This window comes from Condylura cristata, unplaced genomic scaffold (genome assembly GCF_000260355.1).
Source record: "Condylura cristata isolate star-nosed mole 26May11 unplaced genomic scaffold, ConCri1.0 scaffold00027, whole genome shotgun sequence".
NCBI classification, from domain to species: Eukaryota; Metazoa; Chordata; class Mammalia; order Eulipotyphla; family Talpidae; genus Condylura; species Condylura cristata.
The window spans coordinates 27,571,237-27,591,397 of record NW_004567128.1 but is presented as its reverse complement, the minus strand read 5'-3'; the positions used below and the strand labels follow the sequence as shown (position 1 = coordinate 27,591,397).

At 50.2% G+C, this 20,161-nt stretch overlaps 2 protein-coding genes across 4 annotated transcripts in view; one reads left to right on the top strand and one right to left on the bottom strand.

The window, feature by feature from the left end:
- Nucleotides 1-3,509, top strand: part of SYN1 (synapsin I) — a 40,811-nt gene extending 37,302 nt beyond the window's left edge. Inside the window, exons 10-13 of one of the 2 annotated variants that reach the window (XM_004689989.2) lie at nucleotides 253-405; nucleotides 727-814; nucleotides 917-1,508; nucleotides 2,433-3,509. In XM_004689989.2, the coding sequence (XP_004690046.1) occupies nucleotides 253-405; nucleotides 727-814; nucleotides 917-1,508; nucleotides 2,433-2,568 (969 nt within the window). In that variant the 3' untranslated portion in view covers nucleotides 2,569-3,509. The remainder of the gene's footprint in view (nucleotides 1-252; nucleotides 406-726; nucleotides 815-916; nucleotides 1,509-2,432) is intronic. The other variant, XM_004689991.2, reaches the window with a different exon arrangement.
- Nucleotides 3,510-3,674: 165 nt separating this feature from the next.
- ARAF (A-Raf proto-oncogene, serine/threonine kinase) lies at nucleotides 3,675-13,266 on the bottom strand. 2 transcript variants are annotated; one of them, XM_012730260.1, is made up of 16 exons: nucleotides 13,222-13,266; nucleotides 11,860-12,014; nucleotides 11,582-11,685; nucleotides 10,753-10,855; nucleotides 10,518-10,672; nucleotides 10,311-10,409; nucleotides 8,826-8,967; nucleotides 8,693-8,720; nucleotides 8,470-8,615; nucleotides 8,173-8,375; nucleotides 6,405-6,581; nucleotides 6,261-6,307; nucleotides 5,715-5,833; nucleotides 5,357-5,488; nucleotides 4,353-4,487; nucleotides 3,675-4,076 (listed from the first exon to the last, which is right to left on the bottom strand). In XM_012730260.1, exons 2-16 carry the CDS (start codon nucleotides 11,953-11,955, stop codon nucleotides 3,942-3,944), a joined length of 1,821 nt encoding a protein of 606 aa, XP_012585714.1. In that variant the 5' UTR covers nucleotides 11,956-12,014; nucleotides 13,222-13,266; the 3' UTR covers nucleotides 3,675-3,941. The 2 variants fall into 2 exon arrangements, with proteins under 2 accessions (XP_012585714.1, XP_012585715.1); XM_012730261.1 differs by lacking the exon at nucleotides 13,222-13,266 and adding an exon at nucleotides 12,317-12,981.
- Between the last annotated feature and the right edge of the window lie 6,895 nt (nucleotides 13,267-20,161).

Genomic DNA, 20,161 nt, shown 5'->3' with positions numbered 1-20,161 from the left:
CCTTAGTTAGGGCCATGTAAAGAGGAGCGGAGGCTGGGTTTGGTGCAGGACCCTCATGTCTAGCCTTGCTTGAGACCGTCAGGTATCTTGCAAAAGGCCGGCCTTCTTCCCAGTGCAAAAACCACCCTCTCAGATGTCAGCTCATCACTGCTGCGGCTGCCATGCCTTTGGCCAACTTAAAACATTTGGCTACTGTCACCATCACATGTTCTCTCTGCCTCTCTCCTAAATGGCTCCCTTGTCCGCCCCTAGGTGGTGGGCTCCTCCATGCCGCTCATCGGTGACCACCAGGATGAAGACAAGCAGCTCATTGTAGAGCTCGTGATCAACAAGATGGCCCAGGCTCTGCCCAGGCAGCGGCAGCAGCAGCGGGATGCGTCCCCCGGCAGGGGCTCTCACAGCCAGGTCAGGCCCCTGGCAGTGGGCCCCGGGGGAGGGGCCGTGGCAGAAGAGCAGCCCTTGGCCAGGCTGTATCAGAACTGATCAGCAGCCAAGCCTCACCATCGCCCAAGTGAAGGCAATTACCAATTGCTTTAAAAAAAAAAAAAAGTAGTTGCTACCCTGACTCCCCTGAGTGCCTCCCCATCCCTACCCTGGGAACTGGTCCCCACCCCTTGAAGTCCCCTCAGCTCAAGCCACAAATATGGCAACACCCTGCCACTCGGATTGGCTGGCGCTCCAGCTGGTAACTATTTTTAACCTCTCCTGCCCCCTCCTCTGCTACAGACTCCTTCCCCCGGGGCCCTGCCCTTGGGCCGCCAGACCTCCCAGCAGTCTGCTGGGCCCCCGGCTCAGCAGCGACCCCCTCCACAGGGTAAGTGAGGGGCTGGTTTCCTTGGCCCCGCCTTCCCAGCAGCCCCCCCCCCGGTTCAGTTGCTCTCTCACACGTGTTGTGTGTGTGCACTCTGTCCCTCAGGCGGCCCTCCACAGCCTGGCCCAGGACCCCAACGCCAAGGACCTCCGTTGCAGCAGCGCCCGCCCCCACAGGGCCAGCAGCACCTTTCCGGTCTTGGACCCCCAGCTGGCAGCCCCCTGCCCCAGCGACTACCAAGTCCCACATCAGCGCCCCAGCAGCCTGCATCCCAGGCCCCACAGCTGACCCAGGGTCAAGGCCGCCAATCCCGGCCAGTGGCGGGAGGACCCGGGGCACCTCCTGCAGCCCGCCCGCCAGCTTCCCCATCACCCCAGCGCCAGGCTGGCCCCCCACAGGCTACACGCCAGACGTCAGTCTCTGGTCAGGCTCCGCCAAAGGCCTCAGGAGCGCCACCTGGTGGCCAGCAGCGCCAGGGCCCGCCCCAGAAACCCCCTGGTCCTGCCGGCCCCACTCGTCAGGCTAGCCAGGCGGGTCCCATGCCCCGCACTGGGCCACCCACCACGCAGCAGCCGCGGCCCAGTGGCCCAGGCCCCGCTGGACGTCCCACCAAGCCACAACTGGCCCAGAAACCCAGCCAGGATGTGCCGCCACCTGCCACCGCCGCTGCCGGGGGACCCCCGCACCCCCAGCTCAAGTAAGGGGACTCCACAGCAGCCCTCTCCTAGCTGCTCACAAAGCAGGCTCCTGCACCAGGAAGGCAGCCTCAAGTGTCAGGTTCCACAGTCTGGGGGTCGAGGGAGGGCTCTCCAGTCTGAGTCAGAATCTTCTCTTCCCCAAGCTAAGATCTGTCCCAGTCCAGAGGGGCCCCCCTCCATCCAGGGCCCTTCTCCTTCCACCCAAGATTCCACGCCAGAGTCCCAGGGAAATCAGTCTGGATTCCTCTCACTAGGCCCTGGGGAAGTCTCCTGCTCTCAGACCAGGCATCCCGGGCCCTCCTTGAGCATCTGCCTGCCCACCAAAGCCGCCTCTGCCCATCCCAGAGCCTTCCCTACTAGATGCAGCCTCCCCCAGCCCAACCTGACTCCTGGCCCAATTAACAGCCCTCCTTTGTCACCTCACACTCTTCCCAGCCCTCATCCTATTCTTGGTCTAGGTTCCTTTGTGGTGCAGCTCAGCCTCCTCCCAAATCATCACACCATCACCTCTTCTGGTCTATTCCAGACCTTCACCCACCTTAGCTGTCTTTCCTGCCCCTCCCAACAGTGCTCCCTTAGATGTGCCCCCAGGCCTCCCTTCTAGACAGCTCATCTTCACCTTCTTTATCAGACTCCTCCCAGTCTAGCCTAGAGGCTGATGAGATCAGTCCAGAACTCTTCCCTTCAGACCCAGGCATCTTCACTCTGGATCCAAGTTCTCCCAGCCTGATCCAGGGTTCCCCCACTGTATGGGAACCGCTCAGAGTCCAGTCCCATGCCTGTGGGTGGGAGGGTCAGAGGCACAGCCCCAGGACCAGAGGGGCAGGGCTGGGGCCGGGCCTGGGGTAACATTGTGTTTCTCTCCCCTTCCTCCCTTCCTCTTCCCCCCCTTCCTCCCATGCCTCCACCTTGTCTCTCTCTAGCAAATCCCAGTCTCTGACCAATGCCTTCAACCTTCCAGAGCCAGCCCCGCCCAGGCCCAGCCTTAGCCAGGACGAGGTGAAAGCTGAGACCATCCGCAGCCTGAGGAAGTCTTTCGCCAGCCTCTTCTCCGACTGACACCCCACTCTGAGAACACCCAAATCCCTGGGCAAACCCTCTCTGGGCCCTGAATCCATTTCTCACTTTTGGAATCTCCAAATCCCTTGAGAAGTCCTCCTGGTTTACCTCTTCTCACTCCTCAGAATGCCCAAGTCCCTTGGGAAACCTCACTCCTGGTCCTAAATCCAATTCTCAACGTTTGGAATTCCCAAGTCCTTTAGCATCCCACTCCTGGTCACATCAAGACCTACATTCTCTATTTTAGAACCTCTAAATTCCTAAAGACCCACTCCAAATCCCAACTGAATTTCCTTCCTGGAAGCTCCCAAACACCAGGCCACCCATTCTGACACTAACACCACTGAGTTTCCTCCTGGAGCCCCCAGATCTCTGGAAACTCCTATTCTGGTCCCAGATCTCTCAAGCACACTGGCTCCCCAAATCCTCCACACCCTCACCCATGCACCCCTTTCCACAGATCTCCCACCCCTCTGAAGATCCACCTCTTCAGAAGCCACCACCCAGACCCACAGGATCTCTTCCTAACTCCCTACCCCTCTCAACACACTGGGAGCTCCTCCCACTGCTAGGACCCCTCAGTTCTCCCAGGGACCCCCACCCCACTTTCCTGCCTCTTGACAGCTGTCTTTAAATATGCAAATCCCAACCATCCTCCCAAAGTCCTTTGCACATGGAAGGCCAGTGATCCCCCACTTCCCACCTTTGCCGTGATGTCTGTGTCTGTGACTGACGTGGCCTCCTTTCGTGCCGTGCTTGGCATATGTGGTCCTCGTTCATCGTGCCGCCTGTGGTGATGCGTGCAGTGGCGCTGTTTGTGTGGTCCGCACTCCCCACCCCCAACCCTCCACTCCTTGCCTGGACACACCCCATCCCTCAGCGGCTCTGAACCCCATGAGAAGAGTCGGGGAGCAAAATAAACAAGCAAAGGCCCAGCAGAATTCTGTGCTTCTTGGTGAAGAGAGGAGTCCTTGAATGATGGGGCAGACAGCGGGGACCCCCCAAATCCTATGGGGTGCTGGGGACCCCAAAAATCCAGTGGAAGGCACATCAGGCATAAATTCCAGAAAGGTTCTGTGTGGAATCCCTGCCACAAATCCCAGCCATTGGAGATGAAGGAGCTCCCAAATTTATAAGTATCCCCAGAGGCAAGAGGAAACCAAATTGTGGAGGCAGGGGGGGTCTCAGTTTCAGGGGGCTCCCCCAATTCCAGAGAAACTGGAAAAGCAATTGGGTACCCTCTCATCTCCCAGGGTAGGGATGGGGGAATCCTGAGGCAGTATCAGGGCAGAAACCGGCCATTGATTGGCTGGTGAGCAGGGCTCCTTGGTGCAGCAGGCTGAGATTGGCTCCCTAGTGGCCCGGGGCGGGGCCTAAGGCACAAGGCGGGCTGCGCTGAGCAGGCAGGCAGGCAACTCATCAGCCTGGGTGCGGTGCAAGGAGGGTTCCGAGGCACTCCTCTCAATCTTGGGGAGTGACCGCTGCAGCAGCTCAATCGTGGCCAGGATCTGAGGGCAGGGGCAGGTGAGCTGGGGTGTCTGGAGCCCTCCCAATATCCCAACATCCCAAGCCCCAGCCCAATGGGGGCAATGACACATGCAAATGTGTCCCCAGGAACACACACACACACACACACACACACACACACACACACACGCACGCTCCTCTCTCTCTCCTCCCCTCCGCCCTGGAAGTTAGAATACACAGTCCTCCACATTCACACCTGGGAATCTTCATCTCAGAGGCCTCCTCCCCAGAGGATCCAGGCCCCCTCCCCAGCCCACCTGAGGGAAGAGGGGTCGCTCCTCCCGCTGGAACTTGAGGCAGTCAGACAGCAGGCGCCGCATGGCCTTGGGGCAGTTGCTGGAGATTTTGCTGAGGTCCGGGGACAGATAGCCTCGGCCCACCATAAAGATTATCTGGGGAGGAGGGACAGAAATGAAGTGGTCTGGGCTGGGAGGCCCAGGGATTTTTGGATCTTCAAAGTCTTGGGTGGCTCCTTTTTGGTAACTGGAGTATTCTGGGTACTGAGGTCTAGAAGACTATATGCATCTTGTGGATCCATGGATTCTGGTCTCTGAGGACTTGAAAGGATTCTCTGCTAGGACAGGGATTTAAGGTTGGGGAAAGTAAAGGGCTGTAGGTGTCTAGTGTCAGAGAATTATGGGTCCACAGGTTTCTAGAGGGTTTAGGGGACTTTGAGGCCTGGAAAATACCGAGTCTGGAGGAAACATGAAGTTCTAGTTCAGAAGGGAGCTAAGTTCAGGCCATCAAGCGTTTAAATTTCTGTCCGTGTCTAGGGCCTACAGGACTGTGGGTTCCTGGGTCCTATAGGGCTGAGTGCTCAGGGCTCTACGACTGTTACCATCTGGAGCCTAGATTTCTGAAAGCCTGGGAGACTGCAGGCCTTGAATCCAGAAGTGAGTCTGGGACCTCGAATAGTGTGATACCTGCTGGGTGCCCAAAGGCCTAATGCTTGCAGGTATCTATGAATATTCCGGACACATAAAGGGAGTCTTTTTCTGGGAGAAATGAGATTCTAGGCTTTGGAGACTTGGGGCACTTTGCACAGCCAGGCCAGAAGACTGCAAATACCAAGGGGTCCAGAGTTCCTCTGGGAGTTTTGGGACCTAGAAGAACTTTGGGTATAGGGAATTCAAGAGATTCTGACCTTTGTGGGAACTCTGAGTTTTCAGCCCAGAAAATGTGGGGATTGTGGGGGAAGTCGGCTTCTACATTGCAAAGGAGAAGACCTGAGGAAAGTCTGCAGGTAAGGTGTGGGGCTCACCTGATCACGGCTGCCAATATGGCTGTAAGGCAGGGAGCCAGTCATGAGTTCGTAGAGCACGACCCCATAGGCGTAGACATCTGACTGGAAGCTGTAGGGGTTCGGGTCTTGCATACGTATCACCTCAGCCGCCTTCAATAGGTCACACGGGATAGGGAGACAGCAGTAGTCACAAATGGCTAGTCCGTCATCTCAGCCCACTGGCCATCCTGAGCGCAACTCAGAGCCACCCACAAGAGGCAAAATATGAGCAGTCCAGGCATACCTGACACAGGCAGTCCCACACCCTCAGCTTACCAAGTCTCAGCACAGCAGCCCACAATCCTTAATGCCCCCTGCCCACCCTGGCCCAACGCACCATCCATAGCACAGAACCCGAGGGCTGCTCCAAGGGCTGGGCTCCGCTCCACCGTGTCTTCACTGTGGCCAGGCCAAAGTCACCGATCTTCACTGTGAGCCCCTCATGCAGGAAGATGTCCACCAGGGTCAAGGGCCAGTACCGGGACCCCAACAAGCACGCCTCTCAGCCTGACTGGGAGCCCCCCCCCCCGGTCACACCTCTGACCCTGATCATGTCCTTACACCTGGCCTCCCTGTGACTCTTGGCCAAGCAGCCCCGCTAATAGCACCCAGACCCACCATTCCCGTAACCTGATCAGAAACATCTTGGAATTCCCTCCAAAATGTAACATCTCAGATCCTGACCAGAGTCCCCGAGAATAGCATCTGAACCAGTCATAGCTGACTCTCCTGCCCCAGAGACCCCCACAAAGCCCCTCACTGGCCACGGCTCTGCTGCCTGACAGGGACTACGCCTCACGTGCTGCTGCCTGTCTGTCTCCAGAAAGCCTAGGGCCATCGCTCCAGACCCTCACCCCACCCCACTGCAGGGACAGGCAGATACTGTTAGACTTGAGATCTCGGTGGATGATGTTCTTGGCATGGAGGTAGCTGTAGGGGTGGAAGCAGGTGGCCGGTTGGCTGGGGGTTACCTCAGTTCCCCACCCCAGCCCCCAGCTCCCTCCCTAGTGCCTGGGAGTCTGCTCACTCCATGCCCTGGGCAGTCTGCCTGGCCACATCGATGAGCTGGACCATGTCAAAGCGTGTGTCAGCCACGTGCAGGTGGTGGTAGAGGCTGGAGCCCTCACACCACTGTGTGATGATGGCAAATCCCGGCCTGGTCATGAAGCCCATGAACAGCAAGATGTTGACGTGGCGTGTCTTCCTGCAGCAGGGAGGGCAGCGTGAGGGCAGGGGTGGGGGTGGAGCACATTCTGAGTTTCAGTGTGGTGCTGGTCACGGCTGCCTTCGATAATCATTTCCACGCTGTCTTGGGAGGCTCAGGGCAAGCCTGGTCAGATTCAACGTATCTGTATGATATGTTTGCTGGGCTATGATTCTGTGCTGGGGATTTATGTCTCGAGCTTCCTCATCAAGTCTCCCAACACAAGCAGGGCCCTGTCGCTCTGCCACCAATAGAGTCTTCACCATCTAATACCCACACACTTCTGACCCTGACACAGGCTTGTGACTATTTTATAGGCAAGAAAGTGGAAGGTCAAACTTCCTCCCTAATAGATACATCAGCATATGACAGATGCCAGGTACAAATACTGGAGATATGTGACCATCAGCTATGAGTCATGAGGGGCTTAGGGCTTCGGCCACAAGTTAGATCCTGTGGCTTAATCCAGGCATTTCCAGGTACTTGCTGTGCCACCATGAGGGGGACACTTAGCCTCTTTGGGCCTCAGGTTTCCCAGCTATCACTTGGAGAGGTCTAGTAATTATAATTATATGGTGACTACCTGAGACGGATGCTGGGAGGAGAGTAAATCAGCTGTAAGGCACTTAGAACAGTACCCAACACAAGCAAACACTGACATTTCACTCCCTTTTTATTGCGGGGTAGCTGGGCCTACCTCATGGCACTATTGCATAGGAACAGAGCCACCCTGATATAGAAGAAAACCTTTGCTCCTTGTAGGAGTAATAACTACGGTTAGGAGGCAAATGACATCAATGCTGGTCTGCCATTTCACTGTCAGAACTGAGAACAGAGCAAACGCGCTTGCTTCACAGGGGTGGTCGTTCAGCCATGCACGTGAACGGCACGCTCAAGTCATTGGCATTTCACAGAGAGGAACAGAGTAAGAGTCTTCTTTGTGTGCATCCATTATGAGGATACAATGAAAGTACCACAAGGGATTCTGATCACATTAACAGTGTGACATAATTGTACCCATCAGCCGGGGGGGGGGGGATGGCCACATGGGGGACCCTGAAGAGTAATGCCAGTGTTGAAAGGGGACCACCAAGGTGTCTCAGCTCAAATGAGTTAATACAGTATTAACAATATATTCAGTAAAGCAACTGCAATCATCAAACCATGACTAAGTTATGGTTATGACTCTTTAATTGATGCATTATTATAACTGATTAGTAACAAGAATGCAATGCAACTAACAGTACTGCCGATGCGGTCTGAGCGGGGGAGGAGGGGTGAAGAAGGATGCCAGCCTTACTGACAGGGCAGCAAACATGCCAGTGCATGCAATGCCACTGATGTTCTACGGTCAGTCACACCCACTTCACAGCAGGCCAACGAGAAGACCATGTTACGTTAACCCAAACACAAACAATAACAGCAGAGGTCCTCTACACATAGCTATTTCCCAGAAGGGAAAGGGGCAGCCTTGATGTGGAGACAACTTAGGAGGATGGTCAGAGAGGAATACAAGCCCCGGTGATGTGCAGGAAGCCCCCAGCATGGCCTTTCCCCAGCCTGTCCCCTCTGCACCTTCGTGCTGTCTCACCTGAGCACCTGCATCTCGTTCTTGAAGGCCTGGGCCTGCTCAGCTGTGGGCTGGGCCACCTTGAGCACCTTCACAGCCACGTCGCCATGCCACCGCCCGCGAAACACAGTGCCGAAGGAGCCCGTCCCGATGCGCTTCAGTAGCTGCACCTCACTCGGTGGCACCTCCCAGTAATAGCCCGAGTCCCGGTACCCCAGATTTTTCTGTGGGCCACATGGGTGGTATCTCAGGGGCTGCCCATGTACCTCATCACACCGTCTGTGGTGTCCCCCCTCAAAGGGTCCCCCTGGGGCTTACCACTTTCTTCTTCTCATCAGACACAGACTTCCGTTCCCTCTGCTCTGATGGGGACTTGGAATGTGGGGACTTCCTCCCCGAGGATACACTGGCCGGGCTGGGGCTCCCCCGGGGGACTCCATCGCCACCACCTCTACCACCAGCAGCTACGGTGGTGGAGAGGATGTGAGTGGAGGCACATGGGCCAGGGTGGGGGGCTCAGGGTGCAGGCAGGGGTGCTCACCATCATTGCTGAAGCTCTGGGCAGTGAGCTGGAAGAAGAGGGAGGGAGGGTGTCAGAGAGGATGTGGGGGGCAACAGGAGAGGCGCTCCCCTCTGCCCAGTGTACCCCTGGGACAGCCCCTCTCAACACCAACCTGGAGGAGGCTGGAATCCATGGGGGCCGTGGTGCTGACCATATGGACGTTGGGAGTGGACGTGGAGCGAATACGCTGGAGGGGGGCATTGGCCGGGGCAGGGAAGGGAAAGAGCTCAGGGCCACAGTGCTGGGTGCAGGGGCTGGGAGGGGAAAGGCCACAAAATCACTGACCGAGGAACTGGAGAACCGCTCACATCCCTCCCACTGCCCTGTGGGGAAGGTGTATTTAGCCCACACAGAGTCAATGTCCACTGTCATTACTATTGTCCATTTCCTTAAGAAACAGTTGTTGGGTGCCTGCTACATGACCAATACCACTTCTGGTAGTGGAAATAAAACTGTGGACAAAACAAATAAAAGTTCTTGCTCTCATGGACTGACGTTCCAGCAGGGAGTGAAAGAAATAAAAAGCAAAGACTATTTAATATGTTCAGTGGTGGATGGGTGCAATTAAGGAAACCAAAAGTGAAATAAGGAGACAGAAAGTGTCACTGGTGATGTCAACAGCTTCTCTGAGAGGTGATATCTGAGCCCAGACCTAGAGGAGGGACAGCAAGTCACACGGGTAGTAGGAAAAGATAGTACATGATACTGCACAGTCTACGGCCTCGAACACGTTAAGTATGTCGGCTATATTAAAATGAGAGAGCTTTAAAATACACCTATCACTTATATGTTACTGTATCATGCCATACATATGTGATTTAGATTAAAATGGCACAAAAATATTTCTTGAGGTTCTCCTCACCGTCCTAAAATGAACTAGAATAAAAACCTAATATGAAATTCATTGGCAATGACACCCCAGTTAATAACATAATGTCCTAACTTTACTACTTTATATATTACACAGTGTATATACTACATGAAAATACTGTAAGCATAACACACATAAGAATATAAACCTACCCTAGAGACATTATAAAATATATAATATAGGCATATAAAATGTATATCTGATACCTTAGAGCACTGATATATTTTCATATTGAAATACTGTAGGATTGTATTACTTTGTATAAAGGAGAAATGAAAGGAAATTGATAATATGTATTCCAAAATGAAAAGGCTTGCTTATACTGGAAGAACTAGCAAACCAGATAGCTATAGTATACATACAGACATACCATATATTTAATATATCTATACCTTATGTTGACATCTATGCCTATACATGATTAATAAGAAAACTTTATTCTGTAACACATGGTATCTGGACACATCTTAATTCACTGGATCCTCACTGGAACCCTACATGGTAAGGACTATCATTTCCCCCTCTTTACAGATGAGAAAACCAAGGCCCAGAGAGATTAGGTGACTTGCCCAAGATCCCACAGCTCCATCCCCTTTACTCACACTTGCAGGGTCTCAATAAATAACTGCTGAGTAAGCTAATGAATAATGTATGACTTGGGGGCCTATAGGTGCCTTCAGATCTTTTTTTCTCCCAACAGCAGCCCTGTGGTTAAGACATCCCTACCTGGGTCCCTGAGGGGTTAGTGGCTCATTCATGGGGCGGCTGGAGGGAGCCTCGTGCTGTCTGGAGCCTCCGGACAAATCCTGGGTACTGTGGTAGACCCTTCAGAGCGGTGAGGGCGTAGAACAAGGGGAATAGGTCAGCTGTCTGTGAGAATGTTATGACTGGGCCTCAGCCACCCCACCCCCACCCATCCCAGGCCAGACTCACTGTCGGCGGTTGGTACTCATGTCGACACAGACTGTGGGCACTTTGGAGGAACAATGCTGGTGGAACTTGTAGCCACAGGTTTGGCAGCGGAAACCATGGAAGAGAAACTTAAGGCAGAAGTCACAGAAGGCCAGGCTGAAGAATGTCTTCCGTACCTGCTGCCACAGAGTAGGAAAGGATGAGGCCTGGCTCGTCCCCTCCCTGCTGCTGACCCCTCCATCCATCCTGTACTCACAAAATTATGCATGGTCAGTGGGACATCTTCAAGGACCTCCACAATGAGCTCCTCGCCATCCAAGGGGGCAATGGCTGTGTCCCAGGCAGTGACTGTCTTTCGCCTAGAGGAGGCATGGAAGGAAGGGAGTGGGTGGGAGTGTGGACAGGAGCCACGAGGAAACAGGGAAGCCCCCAAAATCCCTCTCATATGCCATCCATGCAGTAAATTCTGGCATGTTTCGTTCTCCCCACAACAAATCTAGGAACTAGTTACCCTCCTTGCTCTCATTTTGCAAATGGGGAAACTGAGGCTCAGAGGCACACAATGACTTTACCAAGGTCGCAGGAGAGCATGAGTGGCAGAATGATATGAAGAGTCCACACTCCTAACTGCAAGTCGAGCAGCAAATGAGGCAGTAAATAACTAAATCTCAGAAGTGCTCAGCACGGCCTCGAAAAGATGGCTTGTTTTGGACAGGTATTAAGACAACAGATGAAGCCCAGAACAGAGGACTCTATGGCAGGGCAGGAGGTCCAACTCAGCAGAGAATGAGGAAACAGAGAAAGGAGAGGGCTGGCAAACCAATGAAGTAGCGAAGGAACAAACTAGGTGAACTGCTGGAGGAAGTCTTGCAGCAGGATGAGGCCTTGGGGATGAGGAGAGAATGAGCTGCTGAGCTTACAGTCAGTAAACTAAGGAGCTCATGAAACAAAGGCTGGAGCGACTCACTGATTCTCTGAACGAAAGGAAGACTGCCGGAGACTCCAGGGCAGAGGAGAAGGAGTCAGAGTACTCGGAGGAGAGCTAGAAAGCTGGGCACCCACAGGGCTAGGGGTGCCACACTCACCCTTTGATGAGCCGATAGACCACGCAGCAATCCTGGTTGAGACCCCGCACCTTGAGGGCCTTGTCTAGAGAGTCATAGACACTCATGCCATCCCGGACAGTCACCTGTGTGTGTGTATGGGTATGCACATGTCAGGGTTCTCAGTGCCCAACAGAAACCCCAGCCAACTCTCCCATCCTTCTGTGAAGGCCTCCTCCCAGCCCTAGTCATCCTTTAGCTCCAAGACTTACGACTGGGCCCATCCTCACCCCCACCACTTCTGCCCCTGTCAGACTCACCACTGTTCGTTGCTTATTGGGCAGGTACACTTTGACAGTGCCCACTGCCCGGGATGGCTCGGCCCCATTGGCAGAGGGGCCCCGTGGTGGCTCCATGGAGCCTAGGACTTTGTCAAGACGGGCTGAGGCGGGGCTGGGCAGGTGCCATGGGGCTCCTAGAAGACAAGGGAGGAATCCACAGGACCAAAAACAATAGCTTGGAAGCTAAGTGGCAGGGGACAAAAAAGGTCAATCTTCAGGCTTCACGAACCCCACTGTAGCCTAATTTCCAATGAAGTGTCAAGGTCTCACATTCACTGCAGGAGGGGAGGGACAGGGGAGACGACACAAACAAACAAGGGGCAGCAGCACCGGAGTATACTTTGCTCAGCGAGCACATTGCTCCGGGGAATCAGGCATATGATGGACACGAACAGGCTGTCCTGGCTTTTCAGTGCCAAAGGGGGTTACCAGATACCGTGGTGAGGGAGGAGTCACAGGCAGGACAATCAGCTTTTTCCCTTAGTTTGGAGAAAGTGAGGACTGCTCCCAAGAACACTGCGGGCATCCCAAAGCCCAGGCTGTAACGACGGTGGGCCCACAAACAATGTGTTAGGTGGTTAGCAGGAGTCTCCAGACTGTGATGGGAGTTCCTAGGGGCGCAGCAGACACGATGCTCAAGGGAGATGTAAACGTCACTATGGTCTGTAGTGGGGACAAGAGTGGATAACTGGGCTCACCAGATGGTGTCACGGGGGAAAGGGAGGTTAAGGGTGCATCACCAAACACTGCTGAAGTGAAATGCAAGGGGATAATAAAGTGGTGGGGCTCCAAAACTCTCCATGACAACCAGTGTGAGGGGGTGTCACAGACATATTAGGTTGATAATGCAAGGAGGCTGGGGTGAATCAATGAGGGGTAATGGGAGAATCCCGAAACATACTCCCACTGGTTTGTAACTGATCCACCATAAGGAGAGAACGGGGTGGGCCGCGTTTCCACTCACTCCCCGGGGTGAGTTAGTAAGGCAGGGTCACGAAATACCTAAGAAGGTTAAGAGGAAACACCCGGCAAAACACACCGCAACCCAGGCCCCATTGGGCTGGGCCCCGCCCACCGAGGCCCCGGCTCTGCGCAGGCGCGCTACCACGCGCGAAGGGCGAAACCATCCCCCGCGACCTTACACCTCTATCCCTGTCTCCCCACTACCGCCCCCCCTCTCTGTCGACCATGGTCTAGCCCCGGGTCAAACCACTTCTCTAGTTCCGGACAGATGCGCCGGGGTCCAAACGCAGCCACCCTGGAGCTGAGCTTTCGGTCCCGGCCCCCTTCAGGTGTCCGGCGATCGCTCCAGAATCCTAACATTGCCGGGCCCGCCCTCACCTGTCACGCCGCTACTGCCGCCGCTGCCTCCATCTTGGGCCTGTCTTCTTGTTTCCTGGCAGAGTCCGCCTCCCCTGTCCCTTGGGCATGTCTACACCATTGGCTCCGCAGGGCTCAGCCCTCTATTCTTATTGGATCAGAATAGCGCCTGTCAAGGCAGGACTGGCGGACGGCGCGTTGTGTTCCGGATTGGGAGGGGCTACCTGAAACGTCAGGGTCTGGGGCAAGTTCGCTCGTCCTGACTTGCGCAGGCTCTGTCAAGAAGAAACCTGTGTGCTGGGGGGCTTTAACCTCGGTCTTGCCAAGTTGGAATGAAATAGGGTTTTGTTTTGGTCACTTGACGCCGACTTTAAAGGTTAAAGAATCTGAGCGAAGACTCCTTAAACATCCTTTTTGGGTGGGTGATCCACACCCTTAAGTACCCATATAGGGTTTTCCTGTGTTTCAGTCTTACCATCTTTGAAATGGGTTGGAATCCAACTAAATGATTTGCAACGTCTTCCAATTCTAAAAAACTGTAGTCATAGCTTTTAATAACAGCGGTCTCTGGTGTGACTGGGACTAGGATCCAGTCCTAGAAGCACTCTTTGGTGCTATATACACACCACATCTTCTTTATTTGGATGCCAAATTATAATAATGCTGTAGACCTGAAACTTACATAATGTTTTAAACCAACGTTACCTTATTAAATCTACGAGGCTTAAAAAAAAAAAAAACAGCTAAATAACCTTCCTGCCAATTTTACAACCCAAGCATACTGTTTTAAGGGCCTTGGAACCATTTCCAAAGTGCAAATAGCAATGCAAACAGTGCCTTTTCTCTGCTTCTCTAGTAATTCGAGCTAGGCGACTGGCTCCAAGTTGTTACCAGTTTGTCAAAGATATATGAGCTTCATTTTTCTTTTGGATAAGGGTGGATGGCTACCGCAATTACTAGCTGCATGTGATATGCCTATGTGTAGCAAATGGCGCTACACAAATTTTCTTAACTTGAGGACAGGTTATCTTTCTTGGGAACACGTTAGGAAGGATTTGTCTCTGCCTGGCTATGTAAAAGGCTGAAAGTTCTTAGTCCCTGCAATCTCTTGTGGATTACTTATAAATTGCATTGAAATAGGGTTTATTGTTCATTTGATAATAAATCTATTTCGTTCATTTCTACTTTTATGGAGAGGATTCACTGGGTTGGCATAAGATTTATTTTTAATTATTTCCCCAACAGTATGAGCAGCCTGCTGTGTTTGAAGTAACTACATGCTAATGCATGCTCTGAGGGGAGCAGAGGGGAGCATCCCATTACCCCTCATTGATTAATGCATAGAGCCTCAGCATCCCTCTGTGATGAAATTGGAAAGAGGCAAGGAAGAGAGGGGGCCGCAACATGATTCAACCAGTATTATCGAGCGCTTTTCTGCTTCTAAGTAGAGAGGTCAAACTTATGCTCACTGGGCTGCCATATAACCACTACTACCCATTGCTTTTTCCTGTTTGTATCTTTACCATTCAATGGCTTAAACTCAAAAAGATGGAAACACCATCTATTGATGAGAATATGCAGCAACTGTAACTTTCATATATTGCTATTGGGAGTATAAAATTGTCTAGCCACTTTGGAAACAATTTGACAGCTTCTCATAAAGTTAAACATAGACATACCATGCAATCTAGCGATCTCACTGCTGGTACATACTCCAAAGAAATGAAAATTGTATGCTGGCAATTCTTTAACAACTAGTTCTCAGGGGGATAAAAAAAAGTCTAATTCTTAGCATTCCTCAAATGTGGTATAAATACTCCCACCATGTTTTATTTCAAGGTGCTAATATGATGTCACTGAAGAGTTGAAAAGGTTTTAAAAAATCATTTTGGGTGAACCATGTACCACATGCCACGACCATATGTCCACACAGAACTTGTATGAAATGTTCATATTAATTTTACTTCATGATAACAAGATGCTGGAAACAGATGTCCAACCAAAAGAATTGACTAAGAAACACAGCAAGGGGATAAGGAAGACTACTGAGCAAGGCAAAGGAGCAAATGATGTCTATGTATCATAGACAGAAGTTGAGTGTAAGGAGCCAGTTATAAAAAAGAAGTAGTGTCGTCTTCCATTTGTATGAAATTGTCAGTCTGACAGAACTAATGCATAGTGAAGGAAGTCAGATTAGTTTTTTTTAAAAAAGATTTATTTATTTGTGCATACAGAACTGGGGTACAGGCCAGAGGCTCAGGGGCGGCGAGAGGCTTCGCCAGAGACAGAGTGGGGAGCAGAACAGGCAGATCGACGAAGTACACTGCTGAGGGGAGCAGCGGGCAGGTCAGGAGAGGTCTGCTGCACCATGTGGTCACCTCCGGGGCCGGTGGGAATCGAACTCATGCAGAAGTGGCTTTAGCTTCTTAGTGCTGTGCTTTAACCCGCTGCGCCACCAGGGAGGGCCCAGATTAGTTTTAGTGGAGGAGAATGACTGAGAAGGGCATGAAGAACTTTTGACTTGGGTTTTTATTATCATCATCCTCATCTTCTCACTCATTATCAAACATTAAAACCATCAGAAGCACTGTGTATTTTTTAAAGATTTACTTATTTATGCATATAATAACTGGGGTACAGGCCAGAGGTGTGGGGGTGGTGGTAAGAGGATTCACCAGAGACAGAGTGGGGAGCAGAACAGGCAGACACACTGCTGAGGGGAACAGAGGGCAGTTCAGGAGAGGTCTGCCATGCCACATGAATCACCTCTCTGGCTGGGGATCAAACTCAAGCCACAGTGCCCTGGAATAGCTTGATAGTGTTGAGACTTTGCTGTGCCACCAGGGAGGCCACAAAATTTTAAATGATTTTAAAAGTGGTTGTTGGTTTCCATTTTTGTTAATTTAAAATTCTTAGAAACATGTCCCAAAAATACATACTCAAAATCTGAAGCGTTCACTGACTGTTGCTGTAATGCTACCCATTTCAGAGCTGAGTAAATTGAGGCTCAGACTGCTCTGGCTGAGGAACAGAGAGCTCCAAGAATTCAGCTGTGGTAGAAAGGATTAAATGAGATTGCAGGCCAGGGGCACCTCCTTAACGCATCCTGGAGCCACCCCAGCAGTCTTGCGTGCATTGGGCTTTCCTCTAAAACCTGCCACTCCCATTTCCCAGCGCCACCGCCCTGCCAGCCCTTGTGGTTAGTCGCGGAGAGAAGGCCATTTCTCTCTTCCACACATTTCAGAGGCTACCAGGCATACACATTTCACTGAGGTGAAGACTGAGACTTAGCGGGGTGCCCCAGCGGGTCTGACTCCCCTGGGTCACTACATTGGTCTACAGTAAACCACCCTGCATTACAGGCCGCCGCGACCGGCAGCAAGATCTGCCAAAGCAATACCGCAGAGGGCTTTGAAATGCCGCCGACTTTGATGAGCTCTACCTAAGCAGCGTTTAGAAGTCTGCACAGAGCGGCCTTTCAGACGCCAAGGAGCCTATCGCTATGCAGAGGAGGTGGGCTTTGGGCTGTTTCAGCCAATGGGAGGTGGCTCCAGCCTGAGACTTGTTACTAACCAGCAATTAATGTTACTTATAAATTAGTTGTGGGGCAATTGTATTGTGCCGCCAAAGAGGTGTCTGGAAATTTCCACTTCTGAATATTTCTCGGAGAGATTTTTAGTAGACAACCCTGGGGTCAGAAGTGAGGGAAATTCACAAGTAAGTGAACCTAAACGTTATGTTTAACAGTAAGTTTCCTTATTAAAAAGTTTTTCCTGACAAAGTACGTTGAGCAGTAATTTGAACTTGCTATCCCTGCCATCCAAATCCATGACAAGCACACCATTAAACCTACAGACAGGCGCCTTTGTTTTAAGTTAATGTTTTAAATGTATGTTATATGCTATATATGGTACTTTCGTTTTTCATAAAGTGAAACAAATGTCCAGGCTTGTATGTTTTCGATTTCCAAGCCCAAGAATCAGATGAGTGTGTGTGTGTGTGTGTGGGGGGAATCGATTATTTCTCAATAAAACTAGGGAAAAAGAAAAATAAAACTAAGCCAAATAACAGCCCTGCAATTTTGTTTTCAAAGATTTACCCCAAGGAGGAGAACTGTTGTCATAACTATTTTTTAAAATATTTATTTATTCATACATACAGAACTAGGGTGCAGGCCAGAGGTGCAGGGGTGGTGAGAGGATTCACCAGAGACACAGTGGGGAGCAGAACAGGCAGACTGACAAAGTACACTGCTGAGGGGAGCAGCGGGTGTGTCAGGAGAGGTCCGCTGTGCCATGTGGGTCACTTCCAGGGCAGGGATCGAACTCCAGCTGAAGCGGCTCACTTGCAGTGCTGTGCTTTAATCCGTTGCACCACCAGGGAGGGCCCTGAACATAACTATTTTTTAGAAATAAAACAGAAGCATGAAAATATTTAATAGTCAAGCAAAGGAATCTATATAAACCTGCAAAGGTTGCAGTGGTGCCACCTTAAGATGCCATGGTCAGTGACAAGCACTTCTGGCCCCACCTGGTAGAAAATTCCACGCCAGCCATCATTTTCAGTTGTTAATTAATCAACTAAAGTAATGTCCAAAAAGCAACTTTCTCAAAAGAAGTGATTCTGAAATGTATATTTTTGTTTTTCATCAGAAATGCATTTGGTAAACAAAGCTCTCAAGGATGACATATTTATTCCATGCACCTGTACACTGACACAAGGTCTCTTTGTAGCTGAGTAGGAAGTTTAAATATGTGTTGGTTTATATCATATATATTCCACAAATCTTTATTCAATTTATAAAGCCATTGTAAATGAGGTTTCAGGCAAATATACACAGTAAGTTTTCATTATTTCTGGATAAGTGATCCACATCATCTTTGTTATATCATTCTTGACAAGATGCATGTTGTGCTATATGTGTGTGTGTGTGTGTGTACATTACTTTGTATATATAAAAGAATTCCTAATAGATCTTGTACTACCCATATAAGCATTGTGTACAGCATCGTCCTATGAGAAAAATCAATTCTAAATACACCCAGAATGATTTAGGACTGGATCATTTGTCTGGTTAGAGTGAGTGAGTGTCCTGAAGTCCACTGTTTAACTGTGTGACCTTGAATGAATTGTTTCCCTTCATGGTGCCTCAGTTTTCTTATCGTTAATAAAAAAGTACTTCCATAATAGAGCCATTGTAAGATTCTGTGAACTAATTGTATCAAACTTCACATGACTGTCGCATTAATGCCTGAACAGTTGTTTGCTGCTCGTGATACCACTATCATCAGCACTGACATTACTAAAGTATCACAGTAAAAATCTTTCTCTCTTGGCAGACTTGTATAATCCAAGTTCAAGGACACTAACGGGAGTATGAAAGAGTAAACATCTCAGTGAATTCAATGTGAAGCCTAGTTTCATTTCAGAAGACTCAGCCCCAGCGCTGACAGATGTTTTAACTAACCTGGGGGCTTGCAGGTATCAGCTCAGCCAGTGGTTTGGTCCTGAGAAGCCGGTCACTTTCTCTTCCCTTTCCTTTTCACAGATACCTGTTAGAAGGTTGATGAAGATTCTTTTCATTCTATTTTTTTGAGAGCTTTTATCAATCGAATGTCCTATTTTGTGGAAATACTTTTCTGCATCTCTTTAGACAATCACTTGATTTTCTAATCTGTCATTGTGGTCATTGTGGTGAATTCCATTGATAGATTTTCAATGTTAAGCCAATTCTGCATTCCTGGGATAAGCCCCACTTGGTCCTAATGTATTAGTGTATTATAGAATTTGATCTGCCAAAATTTTGTCTACCGTGTCTGTGTACATGTTACTGAAGGAAATAAGTTGGAAGTTTAATTTTCTGGTAATGTTTTTGTCTGATTTTGGTATTAAGGTGATTCTGACCTCATAGAATCAATGTGCAGATATTTTCACCTTTCCAATATTTTGAAGAGTTTGAGTGGAATTGTTATTTCCTTCTTAATACTCGGTAGATTCACCCATGATGTCACTTGGGCCTGGAGTTTTCTTTGTAGAAAGGAAAATATTTAACTACAATTTCACTTAGAGGATAGACACAGGTAGCCACAGTGTTTGTTATTTCCTTTAAAACTTGACAACACAGACAGCAAGATAGAGAGGCGAAACTGCAGTGCAATCACTAAGAAGCAGCCCTGAGCTGGGGTTTAGTGTGCAGGCTGTTAGGCAGGAGTGCACTGGAGAGGAGAGGAGAGGCCAGACTGGACAGAGCAAGTCTATTCTGCAGCAGTCACTAGGACGGGTAAGCTCTGAGGCTAGGCTGGCCCATAAACACTACTATTGGCTGCTGCTCATCTATCATTATCTCTGGTCAACAGTCCAGGCTTGGCTCATTTGTCTAATGAATATTTTAAATGTCTTTCCTTTGCAAAATTTGTGCTTGTTTTTTGGTTTTTGGTTTTTAAAAAAAAGGACACCCACTGTCAAATTACTGGGGTTTAATATGTGTGTGCCACATGAAACACCTAGAGAAATCCCTGCACTCACATGAGCCACTGTAAGGCACCTTTATCCCGAGGGATGGCTCCCTGCGCTCGGATGGATGTATCTTTGTATCTTTGGGTCATAGAGAATACTATCCCTGTTTCCCATGAAGGTGCACCTATTTACAGTTCCAGCAAACTTTAAAATGTTTGACAGTCTGTGGGGAGGGCAGTATATTGTGGCTTTAATTTGCAATGGTCCTTTACTAGTGAAACAGAGCCCTTCTTCATATGTTTATGTGCTATCTCAGTTTCCTCAGTTACACGTTACCTATGGGACTCCTTTTCCATTGGGCTGCCTGTTATTTATATGGATTTGCAAAAACTTCATATTCTGAATAATGGAGATTCTTCATAGTCTTCATATGCTGGAGAACTTTCATAGCTATATATGCTGCAATATGTTCTCCCATTGTCTTTTCATTCTGATGTTATAATAT

Excerpts from the sequence above, each read along its gene's own strand:
- ARAF (XM_012730260.1), bottom strand. The coding sequence starts at position 11,955 with ATGGAGCCACCACGGGGCCCCTCTGCCAATGGGGCCGAGCCATCCCGG. Across the intron at positions 8,968-10,310 it reads CTAACCCCTCAGGGACCCAG|CCCCTGCACCCAGCACTGTG; the intron begins GTAGGGATGTCT and ends TTCCCCTCCCAG. Across the intron at positions 8,616-8,692 it reads CCAGAGCTTCAGCAATGATG|CTGCTGGTGGTAGAGGTGGT; the intron begins GTGAGCACCCCT and ends CCACCACCGTAG.